Source organism: Sapajus apella, unplaced genomic scaffold (assembly GCF_009761245.1).
Source record: "Sapajus apella isolate SASKATOON/1434 unplaced genomic scaffold, GSC_monkey_1.0 scaffold76, whole genome shotgun sequence".
NCBI lineage: Eukaryota > Metazoa > Chordata > Mammalia > Primates > Cebidae > Sapajus > Sapajus apella.
In genome coordinates, this window is record NW_022437016.1 from 2,090,073 (window position 1) to 2,109,167 (window position 19,095).

The window sequence follows — 19,095 nt, forward strand, 5'->3', positions numbered from 1 at the left end:
AGTGAAGTAGAATCACAGCACTTTGGGAGGCCAAGGTGGGAGGATCACTTGAGGCCTGGAGTTCAAGACCAGCCTGGCCAACATGGCAATCGCTTGAGGCCTGGAGTTCAAGACCAGCCTGGCCAACATGGCAAAACCCTGTCTCTGCTAAAGGTACAAAAACTAGCTGTGCATGTTGGTACACACCTGTAATCCCAGCTACTCAAGAAGCTGAGGCAGGAGAATCAGTTCAGCCAGTGAGGCATAGGTTGCAGTGAGCCGAGATCATGCCACTACACTCCAGCCTGGGTGACAGGGCAAGACTCTGTCCAAAACAAACAAACAAACAAACAAACAAACAAACAAACAAAAGAGGAGAGTTTGTACAAATTGTTCTCCAAGGCTTTTCCAGCTATAAAGTCTGTGGTTCTTCCGTAACTGAATGAAAGAAATTGGCAAGAGAAGAGTAGGATGTATTATAGATCTCAGGGGCTGCAATATGAAATGGGAAAATGCTGGGAGCCTTGAAGGCATGACTGCCAAGTGAACTTTGGTGTTAAACCCAGAGGCTACCACTTCTTTAGCTGTTTGACTGCTAGGCTAATTAGCCTAATCTCTCTGTGCTTCAGTGTTCCACAAATGTTTCTGTGCCTTTGCTTCTCAGCATCTTACGATGTGCTGAGATAAGACAGCATCATATCCTAAGACACATTATAAGATAGCATGTCTTTGTCCAACCCTTTGAGATAGCCATGGGACTTTAGTTGACCAGAAACAGACACAGAATTTCACTGCTAGGAGAAAGTTATGATAGCCAAGTTTGCTTCTCACTATGAAAGCATTAAGGGAAGCACATGAAGGTGATTCTTCTGTCAGTCTAGATTTCCAAATACCAGAATGGCCAGGGCTCCTGCCATTCAGGGAGAGGCATGTGGTATGACCAACACATAAACACTTTCACAGTCAAGCCACTGAAGTATGAAATTGTTTGTTCCCAAGACACAAGCTAATGCATCCTGACTGGTATATTCATTTCCTATTATTCATAAAGCCAAGTTGTTAATGGCTCCTTAGCAATAGATGTGAAAAGATCAAACAGAAAAACACATAAAGTATGTAGTATCAGACCAGACAGATAAAAGATATATACACTATTAAAGAAGGGGAAAGGGGAAAGCGGCAGGGGAAGGGAGGGAAAAGAAGCTTTCAGAAGCAGCACGTTTAATTAATCATGTCTTAGGAAGGCACTAGAAAAATCGTAGGCCAGAACGGCTTTGGAGGTCACTTAATAAGAATGGACTCAGTATCATCAGAGGGGGAATAAGTGAGTGCTACCAACAATGACCAGATTTTCTCAAATCCTTCTAGAAAGCCCTTCTGTCTTGCCAGGCATAGGGTGTGGGTGCTGAATCCTCAAATCCCATATCTTACCCCAAACTGTCCTCTTATGCTATACAATATGTACATCTGATAAGCAGACAAGATTGAAAAGTCCCTTTCTACTAAATCTCTCATGAGTTCCTCCAGCTCTTTGCAGGTCATTCTTGAGGGCCTATGGGCACATGCCTGCTGCCAGTAGAACTACCTTATTTATGATGAGGTTTCTTGCAAAATCTACCACTGCGGTTTGCTCAGTCCCCATTCACAAGCAACTTCTCCTTCCTGACACTTCTGAGAAAGGTTCAATAATAGTTCTTGACTGATGTTTATCTAAATCTCTGCAATCTATAACCAAAGTTGACCTTTCTTCCTTATAGGAATGAAGTAGAATAAATGAGGGTAAGAGAGGGGGAGAGTAAAAACAAATAAATAAACATTAAATACCACCAACCTTTGGTGAGTTTATCTCACTTGAACAGTCTGTCAATTCCCACACTGACAGTGACCCTCTGTGGATTATTAAGACCAACACTGTGCACCGGAAGGGATAAGAAACAACAGAACTTGACATCATTTAGTGGACTTGGGGGCAATTTGGAAGTGAAATCATTGGCTCTTCACATTTTCCACAGAACTTGACATTTCACCAAAGGCTTTTATGTTCATTCATGTCCATTTCAACTTGGTTCCTAATCCAGATGTCTCTCTTAACACCATCCAGTCTCTCAAAACAAGCCCCATTTTCTTCCTAGAAATAAACTATATTTTGACTTTTGTCTGAACTCCATGACCTTCTTTCTTGATGTTTCCATGTCTCTCCTTCAGTCCTTCCATCTTGCATACCTTTCCCACCTCCCCCCCTTCTGCCATCTGTCTCTGCACCTCCTTGACCCTGTTCACTGCTCCACATCTCTTAATTCTTTCTTTGCTTGCTCTTCCCTCCTGCTGTGACGTACTATTGTTGAGTGGCTCTCTCTCCCTGCCTCTGCTCTGTCTGACTGAGTCTCCCTGTCACTCTTATCCTATCTTTATCTTTCCATGTGAGTCCCTCAATGTGCACCATGCTTAATCTTTGCACACAGCACAAACCCTTGGACTATTCAGGAAATACCACCACATGCTCACCCCCAGGAACAGACTGTAGCCTCCATGTAGTGACCTGAAGAGGTAGCTCCCCATGGGGTGGCCTCTGCCTAAGTTTGCTCCTTAGTTACAAATTTGGTCTCCCACTGGGTCCTCACTACACTGAGAGCAGGACACAACACATGGCTCTCCTCGCCACACGCTGATGTGGGATATAAAGTAGTTGCATACATCCCATCTTGTTCTTGCAGAACAAGAAACCAGGGTGCGCTGGTTTGGGAGTCAGGAACTCTAACTTTCAGTGTGAGAAGAGTTCAAATCATTGTGAGTATTAAGCCAATTATATTCTTTCCTGAGCTTCCATTTCTCCATCTGTACAAGTTAGGTCTGATATAGTTCATCTTTAAGTTCTTGTCTAGTTCAGAGACATTCCATTTTTAAGCGCTTTGTAAAGCAGAAATCCAGGTTGCTCTTTCAGAGATTCAAGAGAGGAAATGAAAACACAGACCTCTCTTATATCAGCAGCTGCTAGGTGGGGTGATCTCGGCAGGGGCAGGGAGGAGAACAAGGCAGAACTGTAGCTGTCACACAGGAGACACTAGCTGGTGGAGAGTTTGATATCCCAGGCCAGGCAATTGTCAGGAAATGAGGCATATGGTGAGACGGCTGGTGGCAGTACTTGCTGGCTACTCTCTAGGGCTAGACCAGAGATGCCTTAGAGGAGGGAGGAAAGGAAGTAGTAGGAGGAGAGAAATGACAACTGCATTTGATGCTGAAATACTTGCAGGCTTTCAGGAACATGAAGGACAAAGGAGCTCCATCCTCCCCACTGTCTGGGCTCAGGAAGGGAGACTTGAAAAAAGATAAATTTAGACTCATCAGAAGTAGCTTGCCTTTCCAAAGTCGGGAGGCAACTGACTTAGCATGGTTCCAAGAGGTTACATGGTCTGGAGACGGAAAAATTGCAAAGAGAATTTAGCTGAAGCCCAGGATGAGAGAGCTTAAATGGAATGGATCACTCTGATATAATGGTGGTATTCTTGGGAGTTTTCCAATCTTGAGGCTGCCATCAAAAGAGAAAATCCTGGTCTGTTCACTATACCCTCCTCCAAGGGCAAATCAGGGCACTTAGGCTCTGGCTGTTCAGAGCCAATCCAAGGTTGAGAAGTCGGAAACAATGAGCAGTGTTTGAGGCAGAACAATGACTTCAAATGGGCTAAAATTGTGTCTGAGACTGGTCACTCCCAGGCCAACCTTTAAGGTACCACACTCTTTCTTACTGACGAGTCTGTTGGCGGGAAGATAAGCACCCCAGGCAGTTAGGAGATCTGAGAACATGGGCTGGTCCCACAGTGACTTGCTTTGTGACCAAGTCCCTTCCCAGCATGTAAAATGAGATCCCAGGATTTAACGAAGTTTGTTCAGGATCCAGTTTCTTACTACCCATGTGGATCCTTCTTTCGGACCAAGCTATTCTTCACACAAAAGAAAGGTACATTGGCTCCATTATCAAATGTCAGCCACTCTGAGAGCCGCTGTGAGAAATCAAACTCCGTAAAACATGCAATGTACCTATGGAAATGCCTGGCTTCTGTTAAAAGCACCCCATTCTAAAGACGAAGCAGTAGAATTATGCTTGTCATGGGTGGGGTTGGGGTTGGAAGGCAGGTTCATTTGCAAGTCTGTTTTCTTGACTCCTACTCTTGCTTATCCCTATGTCTGGGACTTTGCAGGCTCCTTCCTGGACAGGAAAATGCCCTTTAACTCTTATCTCTCCCAAGAGACACTATTCTTTGCTGTGACTTCAAACCTCAGTTCACAAGTCTTGTCCTTTGAGAAGCCCTTTATCTTTCCTTCTGATTCCTTTCAACAAGCTTCACATGGGAACTCTTTGGAAACCATTGTTTTACACTGCTTTGCAAATTAAAATTTTATATTTTTTAAAAACATGTGTTTGCCATCTTGCAAGCTTTAAATTTCTTCCCAAAAAAGAAGGAATAATGCCTTGATTTTTTTCTTTTGTATTCCAAGCAGTATTATTCTATTCATGATGTTGCTCAAGACACACTTTCATAGACAAGTAAAATTATAGAAAACTAGTATCATAGAGTCTCAGCATTGAACAGCAGTTCTCCAGACTCAGAGCTTTTCCTGATTTTTATTCTTTTTTAAAATAGAGACAAGTTTTCACTCTGTTGCCCAGTCTGGATGGCAGTGGCATGATCACAGCTCACTGTAACTTTGAATGCCCAGTCTCAAGTGATGGTCCTGCCTCAGCTTCCTGAGTAGCTGGGACTATAGGTATATATCACCATGTTCAAATAATTTTTAAAATTTTTTTTAGCAGAGATGGAATCTTGCAAAGTCACCTAGGCTGGTTTCAAATTCCTGGGCTCAAGTGATCCTCCCACCTAGGCCTCCCAAAGTGTTGGAATTACAGGTGTGAGCCATCATGCCTGGCTCAGAGCTTTTCCAGTAAAGAAGCATTCAGCCTCTGCTTGAGCATCTGAGTCATGGATCCACCTGCCAATTACATCTAAAGTGTCAGAGGGGCTATTTCTATCTCATTTTCCATCTTAGGCCCAATAACCGGCATGGTACATGGGAAAGAGGAGGTTCTCAAAGAGTATATGATGATAATAAGGATGAATGGTTTTGGCGAATTCACATCTCCATTCTCATTCTCTAAAATGAGAGTAAGAAGGTCTGTTGAATTGAAATATAAAAGCAAGGTTTTAGAGTCAGCTGGACTTACATCTGATTCCTGAGTCTACCTCTCACTAGATGATGACCTTGGGAAAGTCACTCAACCTCTCTGGATTAACTTCTCAATTGTAAAATGGAGGTCATAGTGCCTCCAACGATTCTAATAATGAAGCTAAAATGAAATTGTCTTGGCTGTCTTACTTCCTAGAAGGGGGTCTTTGGAAAGCTGCTTTAGATTTCTGTTTTTCTTCTATATAAAAAGGATGATAATAGACCCTGCCTCACAGGATCATTGTAAGGATTACATAAATCAATAGATATAAAGTATTAGAATACCCTTTAGTGTATGCTGAATCAATGTTAGTGGACATTATTATTGTAGTAGTTCATAGTAAAGAGTTTGACATAGAACAGTTGTTAATAAACAGTAACAATTATTACCACTCATAATACAATTATCACTACTATTAGTAAGATGATGGAATGGAAACAATGAATTTACTATTAGTTCTTTTACTGATATAGCCTCAAATGATATGGAGAACCTTGCTTTGTGATAATCTTATTCTTTTTTATGCAAACATGGTTAAAAGTATATATTGTGTGTATATGCCTCTGTGTGTGTGTGTGTGTGTGTGTGTAGATAATCCTTTCCTATACATACAACAAATCTCACTCTACTACCTTATGGTACTTCAAACTTTGAGGCATGAGGAAGTCACCACTCAAAAGTTTCTCTTCTTCTGGCGGAACAGTTCCGGTTTCTTCAACTGTCCAAGGAAACTCTTTACCAATATCTTGCATGTTTAATCTTCACATAGTCTGGCCAACCTACCCATTACTCCCTGCTGAGTGAAAAAAGCAATTTCTAAACAGCTTTATTGAGATTTGGGCTCTGTGTGTGTGTGTTCACGCGTGTGTGTGTGTGTGTGCGTGTGTGTGTGTGTGTGTGTGAAGATAGGAAAAAACAGAGAGATGGGAGAAGCAGAAGTTTTAAGAGCATTCAGGAAAATGTTAATTCTAGATATTTCTGGGTGATGGAATTTTTATTCTCTACTACATTAAATGTCTTTGTTTTTGAACTACCTGAACAGCATATATAAAATATTTATTTTTCAGTAGACTGAAAGATTAATTAATTTTTTTTCAAAATGCCATTAACTGTACTTACAGGATAATTTAAGATTGAATTTAAAATATGTGGATAGAGTTAGGAAAATGGAAAGGTGGAACAAATATATGCTGGGTGCCTGAAAAAGAAACCTTATGGAATAAATTTTGCTGACTCTCAACTCTGCTTAATAGGGTACCTGTGAGCTTAAAGTGATGCTGGCCAGAATAATGGGTCTCTACCCTACTATTCCCACAGCTTCCTCCCCATGCCCAGGTTGTTTGTCAGTGACTCAGACCAGCAACGTGCAAGTATTCACAGCATACCTAAAGGTCATCTGGAAGACTTGGCCTTGGTTCACATGCTGGGTCCGGTTGTTGTAACCATGTAGCATCTCTCCAAAGAGGGTATCATTGAATTTGGAGTCAGGTTTGAGGCACTTGGGGCCCTCGCAGACATCTGAGAGCATCAAGCAGGATTTTCCATCAGGAGCCAGTTTGTACTCCTCCACGCAACTGTATGATAAAACAGAGCTGAGAATTAGCTTCACATCCTGAATGCCCCCATTGGGGGTGACCTAAAACCAAGTCCTCCTTTGCCTGCAAAAACAGGTCACAATTTAGGAAGGAGACAGCTATTCTGCCAGGAATCTATCTAGGGCACAGGTGTCTAGAGAGAGGCACGTTAATACTACAAATTGTTAAATTCAAGGAAAGTCATTTGTGACATTTTGGAGGAGTCAAGGGGACACCAGCGTGCACATCCACACACAAAGCAAATTTAAAAACGGTTTCCTATGAACACACAGACTTTAAAAAGCATGACAGACCAATTCACACGGAATTATCAACTAATATCTCAAACCAGAATTTATTCCCAGTGCATCTGTCAACAAGGGTTGAAGACTGTAGCAAATACAAGGTTTTTTAAAATCATTCTTGTAGCTCAAGAGGTGAATCTTCCAGGACCACGGACAGCACAAGGCTTCTGCTCATTTAGTGATGTCAGCAGCCTCTGTTGGTCTAACCACCATTTCTGATAGCGAGAAAAGCCCTTGACAAGCCTTTGAGACAGGGATGGCCTCATCTATGGACAAAGCAGTCATCTGAATAAAGCATAGAAATAATATTTGCAATTCGAAAAGATTTGAAGTGGCAAAGAGATCTCAGAGAGGCGTGGGTTGGAGGGTATGTGGGAGGTGGGGGCAAGAAATCAGAGATCTCGGCCCCTGAGAAATCATTCCAGAAGCTGGAATTCTATGAGTGTCTACCTTCAGAGCTAGGCACTAGGTGTATGGTGCACATAAATAAGTAAAGACAGACAAGAGAATGGGCTGTGATATTGAACAGACCTGTACAAATGCTGTTTTTCTCTCTGTGACCCATGTGAATGTGAATGATTTAACTTCTGTGATTCCCAGTTTCCTCGTGTGTAAAATAGACAATCTTATTCTACCTTAATTCAGTAGAATGCTATGTTTCTATTTATTGGGCATGTACCATTCACTGGACACTTTGTGTATCTATTATCTAACCATGAAGAAAGAGTAATATCATCATTTCTGCTTTACACACAAGCAAAATAAGAAGCCAAGAAATAAAGCATGCCATATTGTAAGGAGCAAAGTTGATATTCAAATTCAGGTCTGTTAGAAAAAGGGAACTTTGTCTATTTTTGTCACCTCCAAATCTAGTGGCTTCTATGTGCACATGACCCTGGGTTATGCCAGTTTGAGGCAGTATAAAGCAGGCAATCTCTCATTTGCCTTTCTTTCAAAGGGTGTAGTGAAGATCCATTAAATCTAACTGCAAAGGGACTCAGGAACTCAGATGGGGGAAGGAAGAGGCTCCGTATGGTGGTTTGGAAAGAAAATGTACTCAGATTGTGGGAACCAGTAGCTGATGCTACAGATATAGAGCTGAACTGGAGGCAGAAAGAAGACAAGCATAGCTGAAAGCTTGACCCAAGATCACTCGAGTGAAAAGCCAGGAAGTCTCATGCATGAAGCAAACTGTCACTCTTTCCTTGCTTCCCCCTAATCCCTGGTGTACTGTATTGATGCACTGACAGTCTTTCTAATGTTCACATGTTCCTTCCCAGAGTACAGTGGGGAAACCTCTTGGAAAAGGGCCCTGTCCCAAAGCCTTGGTAAAGTCTAACCCCTTCTTTTTGCATCTGTTAAATATAATTAACTCTCTTTTACTAGAGTTGCAGTGCAGATGAAATGAGTGTATATAAAAGTGAATAGTATATGGTGAGTGCTTGATAAAGTCCAGTTTCATTTATTTATACGAGGGAGGCTTTCAGAAAATACGGAGAAAGGGTTTACTGGGTACACTGGCTACAGTTCTCTCTCTCTGTTTTTCTTTTTCTCCCACTCCACACATACCCACATCCCTGTGTGCCTGTGAATACATTATTGTTGAAGATGAGTAAACATTATCAAAGTGTATAGAGTAAAATATGGAACTTCTTCACTTCCCACTCCTCACTTCCTGTCCCAGAGGTCACCATTGTTAATTGTTATGTATTCTTCCAGGATTTTTTCAATGCATTTAAATATGTATTATATGTGTGTGTATGTATGTGTATGGTATGTGTGTGTGTTTGTATATACATACACATTTCTTTGAATTTGTATACTAAACTGGGGGGATTTATATACACACACATATGCACACACACATTTCATAATAAACTCATAAACAGAATTACTCTACATACTGTTGTGAGACATGCATTTGCACCTGATGCTATTTCTTGATCTTTTCAAAATACTATACATATAGATCTATCCTTTTTAATAGTTATGTGGCATTCCACAGTATAAACGTACCATAATGCTTTTAACTAATTTTTATTGATGGGCACTTTGGCTGTTTATAGCTGTTTGTTATTACCAACAGTGCCATAATGAAGATGTTTGCACATATATCACTGGGCACTACTATGTTTCTATAAAACAGATACTTAGAAAGGAAATTGCTTAGTCAATGTTTTATGAATTTTAAAATTTTGATAGATCTACTAAATAGTCGCCTGTAAAGTATCTACCCATTTACAAGCCTATAATTGATGAATGGGAGGCCCCATTTTTCTACATCTTTCATGCTCATTACTGCCAATCTAGGATAGGAAAAATAACTCATTTTTGTTTGGATTTGCATTCCCCTTATTACTGGTTAAGTTCAGCATCTCTTCATGCTACGGCCATTTGTATTTATCCTTCTATAGATTATCCATTCATGTACACTGATTATTTTTCTATTGTGATATTTGCCTTTTTCTTTGTATTGCTTTGTATATGCTCTAAATATTCACTGGGTAGTTATCCTTCATCTTCCATGTACACTACAATTTTATTCCAGTCTGTGTGTGTATTTTAATCTCACCTTTGATATCTCATAACCTCTCCCTTCTGGTATTTGATTGTGTCTGAAATTTGTGCAATGTTAGGCCGGGCGTGGTGGCTCACGCCTGTAATCCCAGCACTTTGGGAGGCTGAGGCGGGTGGATCACGAGGTCAAGAGATCGAGACCATCCTGGTCAACAAGGTGAAACCTCGTCTCTACTAAAAATACAAAAAATCAGCTGGGCATGGTGGTGTGTGCCTATAATCCCAGCTACTCAGGAGGCTGAGGCAGGAGAATTGCCTGAACCCAGGAGGCGGAGGTTGCGGTGAGCCGAGATCGCGCCATTGCACTCCAGCCTGGGTAACAAGAGCGAAACTCCATCTCAAAAAAAAAAAAAGAAATTTGTGCAATGTTTAGAAACCCACAACATGACAAAATATATTTCTGTATATTATTGTAGTATTGTATAGATTTAAAAAATATTTGGTTATTTAATATGTATGGCAATCATTTTTTAATGTAGTAAGAGTGGTTATTTTAACTTAAGTATTTTTAAAATGGGTAGCAAATTGTCTGAAGTGTCTGATCTTTCAACAACAAATTGTTTTTTTTTTACATATGGAATCTCTGTATATGCCATGAATACATGGTTGGTGTTTTTCCTATTTAATTATCTGTATATTCCTATAATAATTCCAAACTGTTTTAATTACTATAGCTTTATAGTATGTTTTGGATATAGTAGTAAAGTGATACTTCTCCCCCTCATCAATGCTATTTTTCTATTTCAAAATTTCCTGACTATTCTTCCATATTTTTCTTTCAAATGAATTTTAGAATAAGCTTATCAAATTATATGTAAATTCCTAGTGGAATTTTGGGTGGCACTGCTTTGAATTTGTAAACTAAATTGGGGGAAGGTTTTAATATTAATGTTATTTAATTTTCTTTTATTTAATAAATATGTTTTGAGAGTTAACTCTGTGCTGGGCACTTCCGATAACTGTGGCAAAGACAAAGTCTTGCATTCACCACACGGTGTCCTCTTCCTGGACTTGCATTCAGACTGCATGTCTAAGGCTCTCTTGCAGTTGGGCTGAATGGGCCATGTAACTGGATTCTGAACAATGGAATCTGTGCTGACAAGATAGAAGTCACAGGCAGACTTAGTCTTTTCAAAACATGCTGATTTTCAAGCCACCTCTTCCCTTGTTATGGCAAGCTCGGAGACTGTGTATTCCTGATGCATTCTACAGCATGGAAGAAAACTGCCACAATCACAATGGACCTCGCACAAATAAGAAATTAATTTGTGTGTCTACCTGCTGATTGGGGGAGGAGCCTTCATATGCTACAGGAAGAAAGTTTCTCTTATCCTAATACAGCATCTTTATAATCTGGAGTATTCTAATTCAGAAACATAGTTTGTATCTCCATTTACCAACATTTGGTGAAGTTTTTGACTTTTTGTTATAAAGGTTTTGCACGTGTCTTTTTGGAGATTATTTACAGGCATTTATGAAAGATACTATGCTGTAGAAGTTTATCCAAGTATGTTTTGGATCCAGACTAACAAGAGTTCAAATACTGATTCTACCACTTACCAGTTGTGTGACCTCAGACAAACTACTTAGCTTCTCTGTACTTCCTTTGCTTATCCAAACAGAAGATCGCAGAGCCTTATAGAGTGAAAAATTCTCTTGTTGTAGTCTTTTAAATCTCAGGAATAGAATCAGTTTTTAATTTATGCTTTCTCTTATGTTTTCTATAGTTACTGCTGATTTGAGTAAAGCTAACACTGATTTTTCTAAGTTGATGTTGCACCCTGTGAACACAAAGAACTTATACATTCAAACATGTCTACTAAATTGTTCTAAATGATAAGCATATATTTGCCCAGTTTCGGTATTAGGATTATGGGATAAGTTTAAAAAAATCTATCCTTTTTTGTTTCTTTCTCTGGATCAGTTTATGTAAGATAGATGTTATCCATTACTTGATAATTTGATAAGTCTTCCCTTGGGCTTGATGGCTTCTTTTCAGTTGTAGATATTTAGCTCTTATCATTTACTTCCTTATTATCTGCCTATTTAGATTTTCTATATCCTCATGACTCAAACTTGGAAATTTGTATTTTCTAACATTATAATGCATTTTATCAAGACTTGCAGATGTATTGGTGTAAAGTTCTATGCAGTGTTCTCATTAAATTTCTTTTTTCTTTTTTTTTTTTTTTGAGACGGAGTTTTGCTCTTGTTACCCAGGCTGGAGTGCAATGGCGTGATCCCGGCTCACCGCAACCCCCGCCTCCTGGGTTCAGGCAATTCTCCTGCCTCAGCCTCCTGAGTAGCTGGGATTACAGGCACGCACCACCATGCCCAGCTAATTTTTTGTAGTTTTAGTAGAGACGGGGTTTCACCATGTTGACCAGGATGGTCTCGATCTCTTGATCTCGTGATCCACCCGCCTTGGCCTCCCAAAGTGCTGGGATTACAGGCTTGAGCCACTGCGCCCAGCCCATTAAATTTCTTTTATCTTTTATGTTTCTACAGTTAAGGCCCTAGCTCATTACTAACATGTTTGTGTTCTTTCCTTGCTTTCTCCTTTTTGTATTTTATTGATGAGCTTCCTTTTTGCTTTTATATTTAATTTATTTCAGCTTTTATTTGTATTAATTCCTTCCTGCTGTTTTCTTTGACTTTGTTTTATAATTCTTTTTATGGCTGCTTGAGTCAAATGCCTCATTTGTTTATTTTCAATCTTTCTTGCTTCTCAATAAATGCGGTGAAGCTTCTGACTGAGGCTTTGCCCATACCCCATAAGTTTGATATGCTGCCCTCATGCTCCTGCTCATTTCTAACGAGGTGAAAATTTGAGTTTGATTTTTTTCCGCAGCCAAGTGTCACTTAGAAGATATTTAAGACTATAGTTCTCAAATAGATTTGTTTGTTTCTCTTTTTTTCTAATATTACTACATTTTAGTCTGACAATGTAGTTTGTATAATTTCTATGTTGGTGAATTTATTGAGATTCTAAGGGAGTCACAAGTTGAGGTTTCAGAGCTAATTAAACTTGAGTTCAAATATAGGTTGTGCCATCTACCAGCTATATCACCTTGATCAAGTCTGCTAATTTCCCTAGGCTTCAGCATCATAATCTATTAAGAAAAATGGCAATACTTATCATGGGACTGATGTGAGAAGTAGAGATAACTTATACAAAGGATGAAATTGTATCTCTCATACAATATTCAAGTAACTCATCAGCGATTATGCTTATTATTGTTATTGTTGTTATTATTTAGTCTATTAGCCCATTTACACATCCTAGGAAGTATAAATTTATTTCCAATGGTTCTCATATCCTAGTCGCTGGCTTCTCTCTAAATTTGATTCCCTCTCTTTCCTGCTTCACAGCATGTAATTGGAAACTTCTAACATGGCATTCATTGTAAATAAGCTATACATATAATTTGTGTATTTGTACATATGAAATTATTATATAGAAGTTAAATCTATGCATTATTTATGTGTGTGTGGATGTGTGTGTATTTGTCTCTGCATGTGTGTGTGCATACACAGGTATTTGCAAAGCTCAGCCCTGCATTCAGGATCCCACAGTTTAGTGGAATGTTTTTATATATATCACCGGGGTTTGCTCCTTTTAATCTGTAATAGGTGGAATAACGGCCTCCTCAAAATGCCCACGTCCTAATCCCGAAACCCTGTGGTTATCTGACATGGCAAAAGAAACTTCAAAGATGTGATTAAGTAAAGGATTTTGAGTTGGGAAGATTATCCTGGATTACCTGGGTGGTCCCAATATCATCACATGGTTCCTCAAAAGTAGGAGATAAGGGTGTTAGTCACAGGAAGAGATGTAACTTGGAAGCAGAGGAGAAAAAGAGGGGAGCAGCGTTAAGGGGCCATGACTCAATGAATGCAGACACAGACACCCCCAGCAGCTGGAAAAGGGAAGGAAACAGATCTTCCCCTAAAACCTCCAGCAAGAATGCAGTGCTACCACTGTCTAGATTTTAGGAATATTGACCTTGAGAACTGTAAAGTAAATGTGTGTTATTTTAGGACACTAAGTTTGTGGTGATTCATTACAGAAGCAAAAGAAAATGCACGACATGTACAGGGAGGTATTGTTTCCACTTTCAGATGAGGATACTGAGGTTTAGAGAAGTTGAGTGACTTGTGCATGGGCATATGTCTAGTCAATAGTGGTGCTGGGAATTAAACCTAGGAGCTTAAGACGTGTGTGTGTGAATGTGTGTGTGTATGAATTTAAGCATATCACAACTTTGGATTTACAGTGATTTTTCTTTTCCCTGTGGGTGGGAAAAGACTGTGGCTTGCAGGAGAGATTTGGGGAAAAAAATTCCATCCTCACAAAGGCCAATGATCCTCTGAGTTTTGAAACAGGAGCAGTTCTCTCCCCCAAGCCACCTAAGGGCATAGGAAGGTTTATGCTAAGGTCTATCTAGTTGTTGGTTTCTTTTTTTAATTTTATTTTTGTACCATGCCACATAATTATATAGCTTCTTTAGAACATTCTGTCATCTGGGAGTTTTTCCTACAGAAATTCTAGAGTGTAGGCTCACCGGAAACCAGCCAAGATCTACACGAAACTATATTTATACATACGCCAAAATGAAAAATATAAAATCAGTGCAAAGATACACACCGGGCATTTTAGCTGAAGGCAATGAGTGTGTTACTCTTAACACACACATCACTTTATAGAGAATACCACAACTAGATGGGACTTTAGAGAGTGCACCATAAAACCTTATATGTGTTTAGCTAAGAGCATGTTGTTATCCTCATAGCAACATTGTGAGATAGGTACTTTCATTCCAACATTGCTGCTGAGGATCCTGAGGCTTGGGACATCTAAGTTCACTAATCAAGGTCACATGAGCATTTTGGAAAAGCCAGAACCTTGACTTGGATCTTCTTACTCTAAATCCTGTGCTCCTTCTACTTCATCACAAACAACCTCCTCCCATCTGTTTGCTGTTCAAAGAAGAAAACTGAGACCTACAGACAAATGGTGTTGTGTACAAACTCTCGAAGCAAAATATTTCTTTTTCTCAGGTATTTTTTCCTTTATTTATTAATTTATTCCTCAATGGTTTATGGAATCAACAGAATTATTTATCCAAATGTATATCCTAGAAACATTTTTAAAATAAGAAAGGGAATCAAATCCTTAAAAATATTAATTGGCCAAGCATGGTGGCTCAGGCCTGTAATCCCAGCACTTTGGGAGGCTGAGGCAGCCGGATCACCTGAGCTCAGGTGTTCGAGACCAGCCTGGCCAACATGGTGAAACCCCATCTCTACTAAAAATACAGTAAATTAGCCAGGCATGGTGGTGGGTGCCTGTAATCTGAGCTACTTGGGAGGCGAGGCAGGAGAATGTTTGTACCCAGGAGGCAGAGGTTGCAGTGAGCTGAGCACTGCCCAGCCATTTTACTCCAGCCTGGGCAACAGAGCAAGACTCTGTCTCAAAAAGAAAAGAAAAGAAACGAAAAGAATGCAGAAAAGTTGTTAAGGGTAAGAATAGCTCAAGGAACTGCACACCAGGTAGGCTTGGACACATGTTAGGGATAAGTCTAAATATCTTATTAGTAAGGCAAGAAAGAAACAGCTTTCCTAATGCAGACACCTGTGAGAAACCTAGCCCTGGGATCATCAGGGCTAGAACCGGAACCTAAGGAACTCAACTGCATTAACCCTTCTCACTGATATCATGGGAGTCTTTTTCACCAAGACCCTCGGTATTGTCCCAACATGAACCAAAATGAAGATCAGAGGAGGTGTTCTCTGAGGGGTCTTTAGTTGCAGGTTTTATTCAAGGGAAAATTTAGAGTTTCTAGAAAAAGAAAGGAAAGGACTTCATAGAAAATAGAATTCCATGGGGAACTCTGGATTAATTATAGAGCAGATTTTATCTAGTCTAAGGCTTTTAACAATTGTAAGAAACACTAGCAGTTTACATAACACTAAGAAAGAAATAAACAAACAAAAAACTCTGTCAAATCATTAAAACTAAGATACCTTCCAACTTCAGAAAATATGGGCACTTTGGAATCAATGAAATATGTTTCTCCACTGCATGATTTGGGAGAGCCTTGACTATCCCTCGGTTCACTGGGCACCCGTAAGAGGCAATTAGGGAGTGCAGAATTTTCCATGTGGGAAACTCTGAACATTTAGTTTTCATATTTTTGTTTTCTTATTTTTTTAATTTTATTTTTTATTTTTTAACATTTGAGCATCTCATGAAACTAATGTGCCACACAATCCACATTGGCAAATATCTATCCAAACAAATGGATGGACATTACGTGTTTCCATCAATTGTCGGTGAATATTTTTTACACCTGAGTTTCTACAAATGTTTAAAAAGAAGAAAAAACAGGGTTATAATGTTTGGCAAGAACCTGGCATCAAGTATTCTACATTAACGATTAGAGGTAAAATCCATGTCCTTCAACCAGAAGTGAAAGGGGTAAGGGCTCAGGCTTTAACCTAAAGGTGGAAACCACAATAAAACGCGTGCCTGAATGAATTGCCCCACCTCACACCAACTCCTCCACTTATTACTGATAATCCAAATGAAGACCACAGTCTGTTCTGTAGTTCAGTGTTTTCTACTGTTAGAACAGATTTCAGCTTTGACAATGAAAATAAGTGGCTTCCAGTCACCATGGATATTAAACATGTTTATTTATCTCCTCTCCCTCTTAAAATTACATAAAGAGAATATTAGACAGAGAGGCTAGTGAGGACTATTTGAGGCTGGACGTGTTCTTTGAGCCATTGTGTTTTTAGGGCACTTTCATTTAAATTGGAAGCAAGAATGTTGGGATATCTCAAGCTCCTATCCCATTTTTACCTCCTGACTGGTTGTGAGCACCCCCACCCTGGGAGCCTCTGTTTCCTCCTCTAAATGACCTGAAAAATACTGAAAGTTCAAAAATGTTGATGAAATGGCTCACTATCTCTTGAATATATGAGAAATAACTCTCTCAGCAAATACTGCCAGAAAAAAGATGCATACCTCCTGAAAACAAAACAAAACAAAACAAAGAAAGCTACAACTTTGCTTTTCTCATACAAGGACAACTATATAATCCACAATGTATATTTTTTTCTCTCTGTTTACTTCAGTTGCCAAGAAGCACAAAGCTAAATTTATCTCATGTTGAGTGACTCTTTAATTTAGAGCTTCTGAAACCATTTTCTCTTCCCTCCTTAAAAAGGCCCTGATCATTCCTATCTTTATATGAGTAGCTTTTTAAAAATATATTGTTTTTATGTGAATAAAATAAGTGCTCTTGGAAGTGTGCATGGTAGACACTGTAAACACACACACACAAATAAAACAAACTTTGTTGCTAGGTAACTTGCCAAGGTCTTCATAGGAGGTGATGTCCTCTCACCTACAAGACTGATTCTAAGGGCTTATTCTGCAGGCTTTAGCTTAGTATCCAATGACCTTCTTAACCTATCTTGAATTCACCTACTTCTGTTTATCATTATGGAACTTATGCTCTGTCAACATCAATCCGGACCCAGTGAGGCTTAGGCACCTCTTTGCCCCTGCTGAACAAGAATTTGTACTCAATGCTTATTTGCATCTAATCAAAGACCAGGCACAGAGTAGGCACAACAAATCTTAGGTGGATGAATTCTTTAATTCAATCACTATGCTTCTAAATAAGGCTTTGGGCAAGCAGTGGGAATGGCAATGCAAACACACAGGTGTCTAGGGCCTAGTCCCTGCTCATGAGGAGTTCACAGTGTCACAGGTACAGACAGGAATGCAGGTAAATCAACCAAGTTATAGGGCTATCGCCGGGAGAGCCATGGGGGCTGTGCAGCCCCAGAGAATGGATGCTTCACTCAGTTTTGGATAACTTAAGTTGATGAGAGGCTGACAATCAGGGAAGCCAGCCAGAGGCCCAGTCTGCAAGAAATGTCAAGATTTCACCAGGATAAATTAGAATTTGAGACAAAATGTAAATGTCCGTCTCCCTTGTAAGTAGAAGTGAAATAATAATAATAAAAATTTAAAAACAGACAAGGAAAAATGTCCTTTCTATATAGGCCCCAACCCCATGTGACATTGGGCCAACATTTATATAGCGTCCATTTGAAAGGATGGGTATTATTACCCTGTTCCAAGGTGACTGCATATATCACTCCTGATCCCTCTTAGGGCTCAGAGAAGACTTGTTCAAAAAGTGATGCCTGAATTGAGACTTGGAGATGAAAGCTAAAGGGCCAGGGACAAATGGGTCAGTAGGGCTATGGAGGGGAAGGAGAGAGGCTACAGTGGGAACAATGTCAAAACTCCAGAAACTGAAACCAGGAGGCCTAACCCAGAAAGAGGAACCTAACTGGAAACACAACTGGAAAAGTCAGACTGGAAATTTCTTTAGCCTTGTTAATGAAGAAATTTCACTTAACAATTATTAATTGAAAACCTACTATGTGTTAGGCACTGTTTTAGGCGCTGGAGACAAAGTAGTAAACAAGTCATAAAATCCAGTAATTACATAATTAAATGAGATGGTTTTATACTTATTAGACTAATTATAACTATGATTTTCTGAGTGCTTAACTATGACAGCTCCTGTGCATGTATAATTCATTTAATCTTCACAATGGTGCTACAATCACTTCTAATTCTACATAGAAGAGCAGAGGCTCAGAGAAATTGAGTGACTTGCTGGATGTGGCCAGACAGGCCAGCAATGATATCAGATCTGTGCTGACCGAGCCTAGAACCACAATACCTAAGTTTCAATCTTGACAACGTCACTTACAAGATATCTGACCTTGGACAGTTACTGAGCCACTCTATGCTTTTTCAAAAAACATAAAATAGGAATCATAATAGTATATCCTTTGTAGAGTTGTTATGAGAATTGAAAGAGCTAACGTACCCAAAGCACTTAGAACAGTCATGATATGTAGAAAGTGCTTAGTAATGGTTAGCTGTTATTATTAACCTGGTTGCAAAAAGATTTATTAAACCTTCTCCTATCCAGAACACTCTTAGGAAGGTCCTAGAGCTTTGAGCAAGTTGGAAATGTCCCTTTGAGCATGAGTTAATTTTGTTTTCCCTGCTTAATTCAATAGCATCCCACTTCTCTCTGGACCATATCTATCACAAGTACCTGCTAATAGCTTTTGTTGTTTACAGTGCTTCTAACAAGTGTGGTAGCTTCTCATTTGCATTTCTAATAGACAGTTTCCAAATCCTGTTGAAACTGCAGTTGGCTTTAGGATCCCTGAGTTTTACTTTATATTTTGTCCTGTTTGTTACCATTTGGACGGATTTTAACAGCTCACAACACACTCTCACCCATTCATTCTTCTTTCAGACTTTCACAGTCCTTCCACAAGATATTAATAGGTTAGTCCTGTCTAGTGCATCAGGTCACTAGCAAATGTTATT

At 39.5% G+C, this 19,095-nt stretch overlaps 1 protein-coding gene across 3 annotated transcripts in view; it reads right to left on the reverse strand.

The window, feature by feature from the left end:
• ASTN2 (astrotactin 2) overlaps positions 1-19,095 on the reverse strand; it is a 948,324-nt gene that overhangs the window by 344,116 nt on the left and 585,113 nt on the right. For all 3 annotated transcript variants that reach the window (XM_032251601.1, XM_032251600.1, XM_032251599.1), the window contains one exon: positions 6,586-6,774. In XM_032251601.1, coding sequence (XP_032107492.1) covers positions 6,586-6,774 — 189 coding nt within the window. The remainder of the gene's footprint in view (positions 1-6,585; positions 6,775-19,095) is intronic.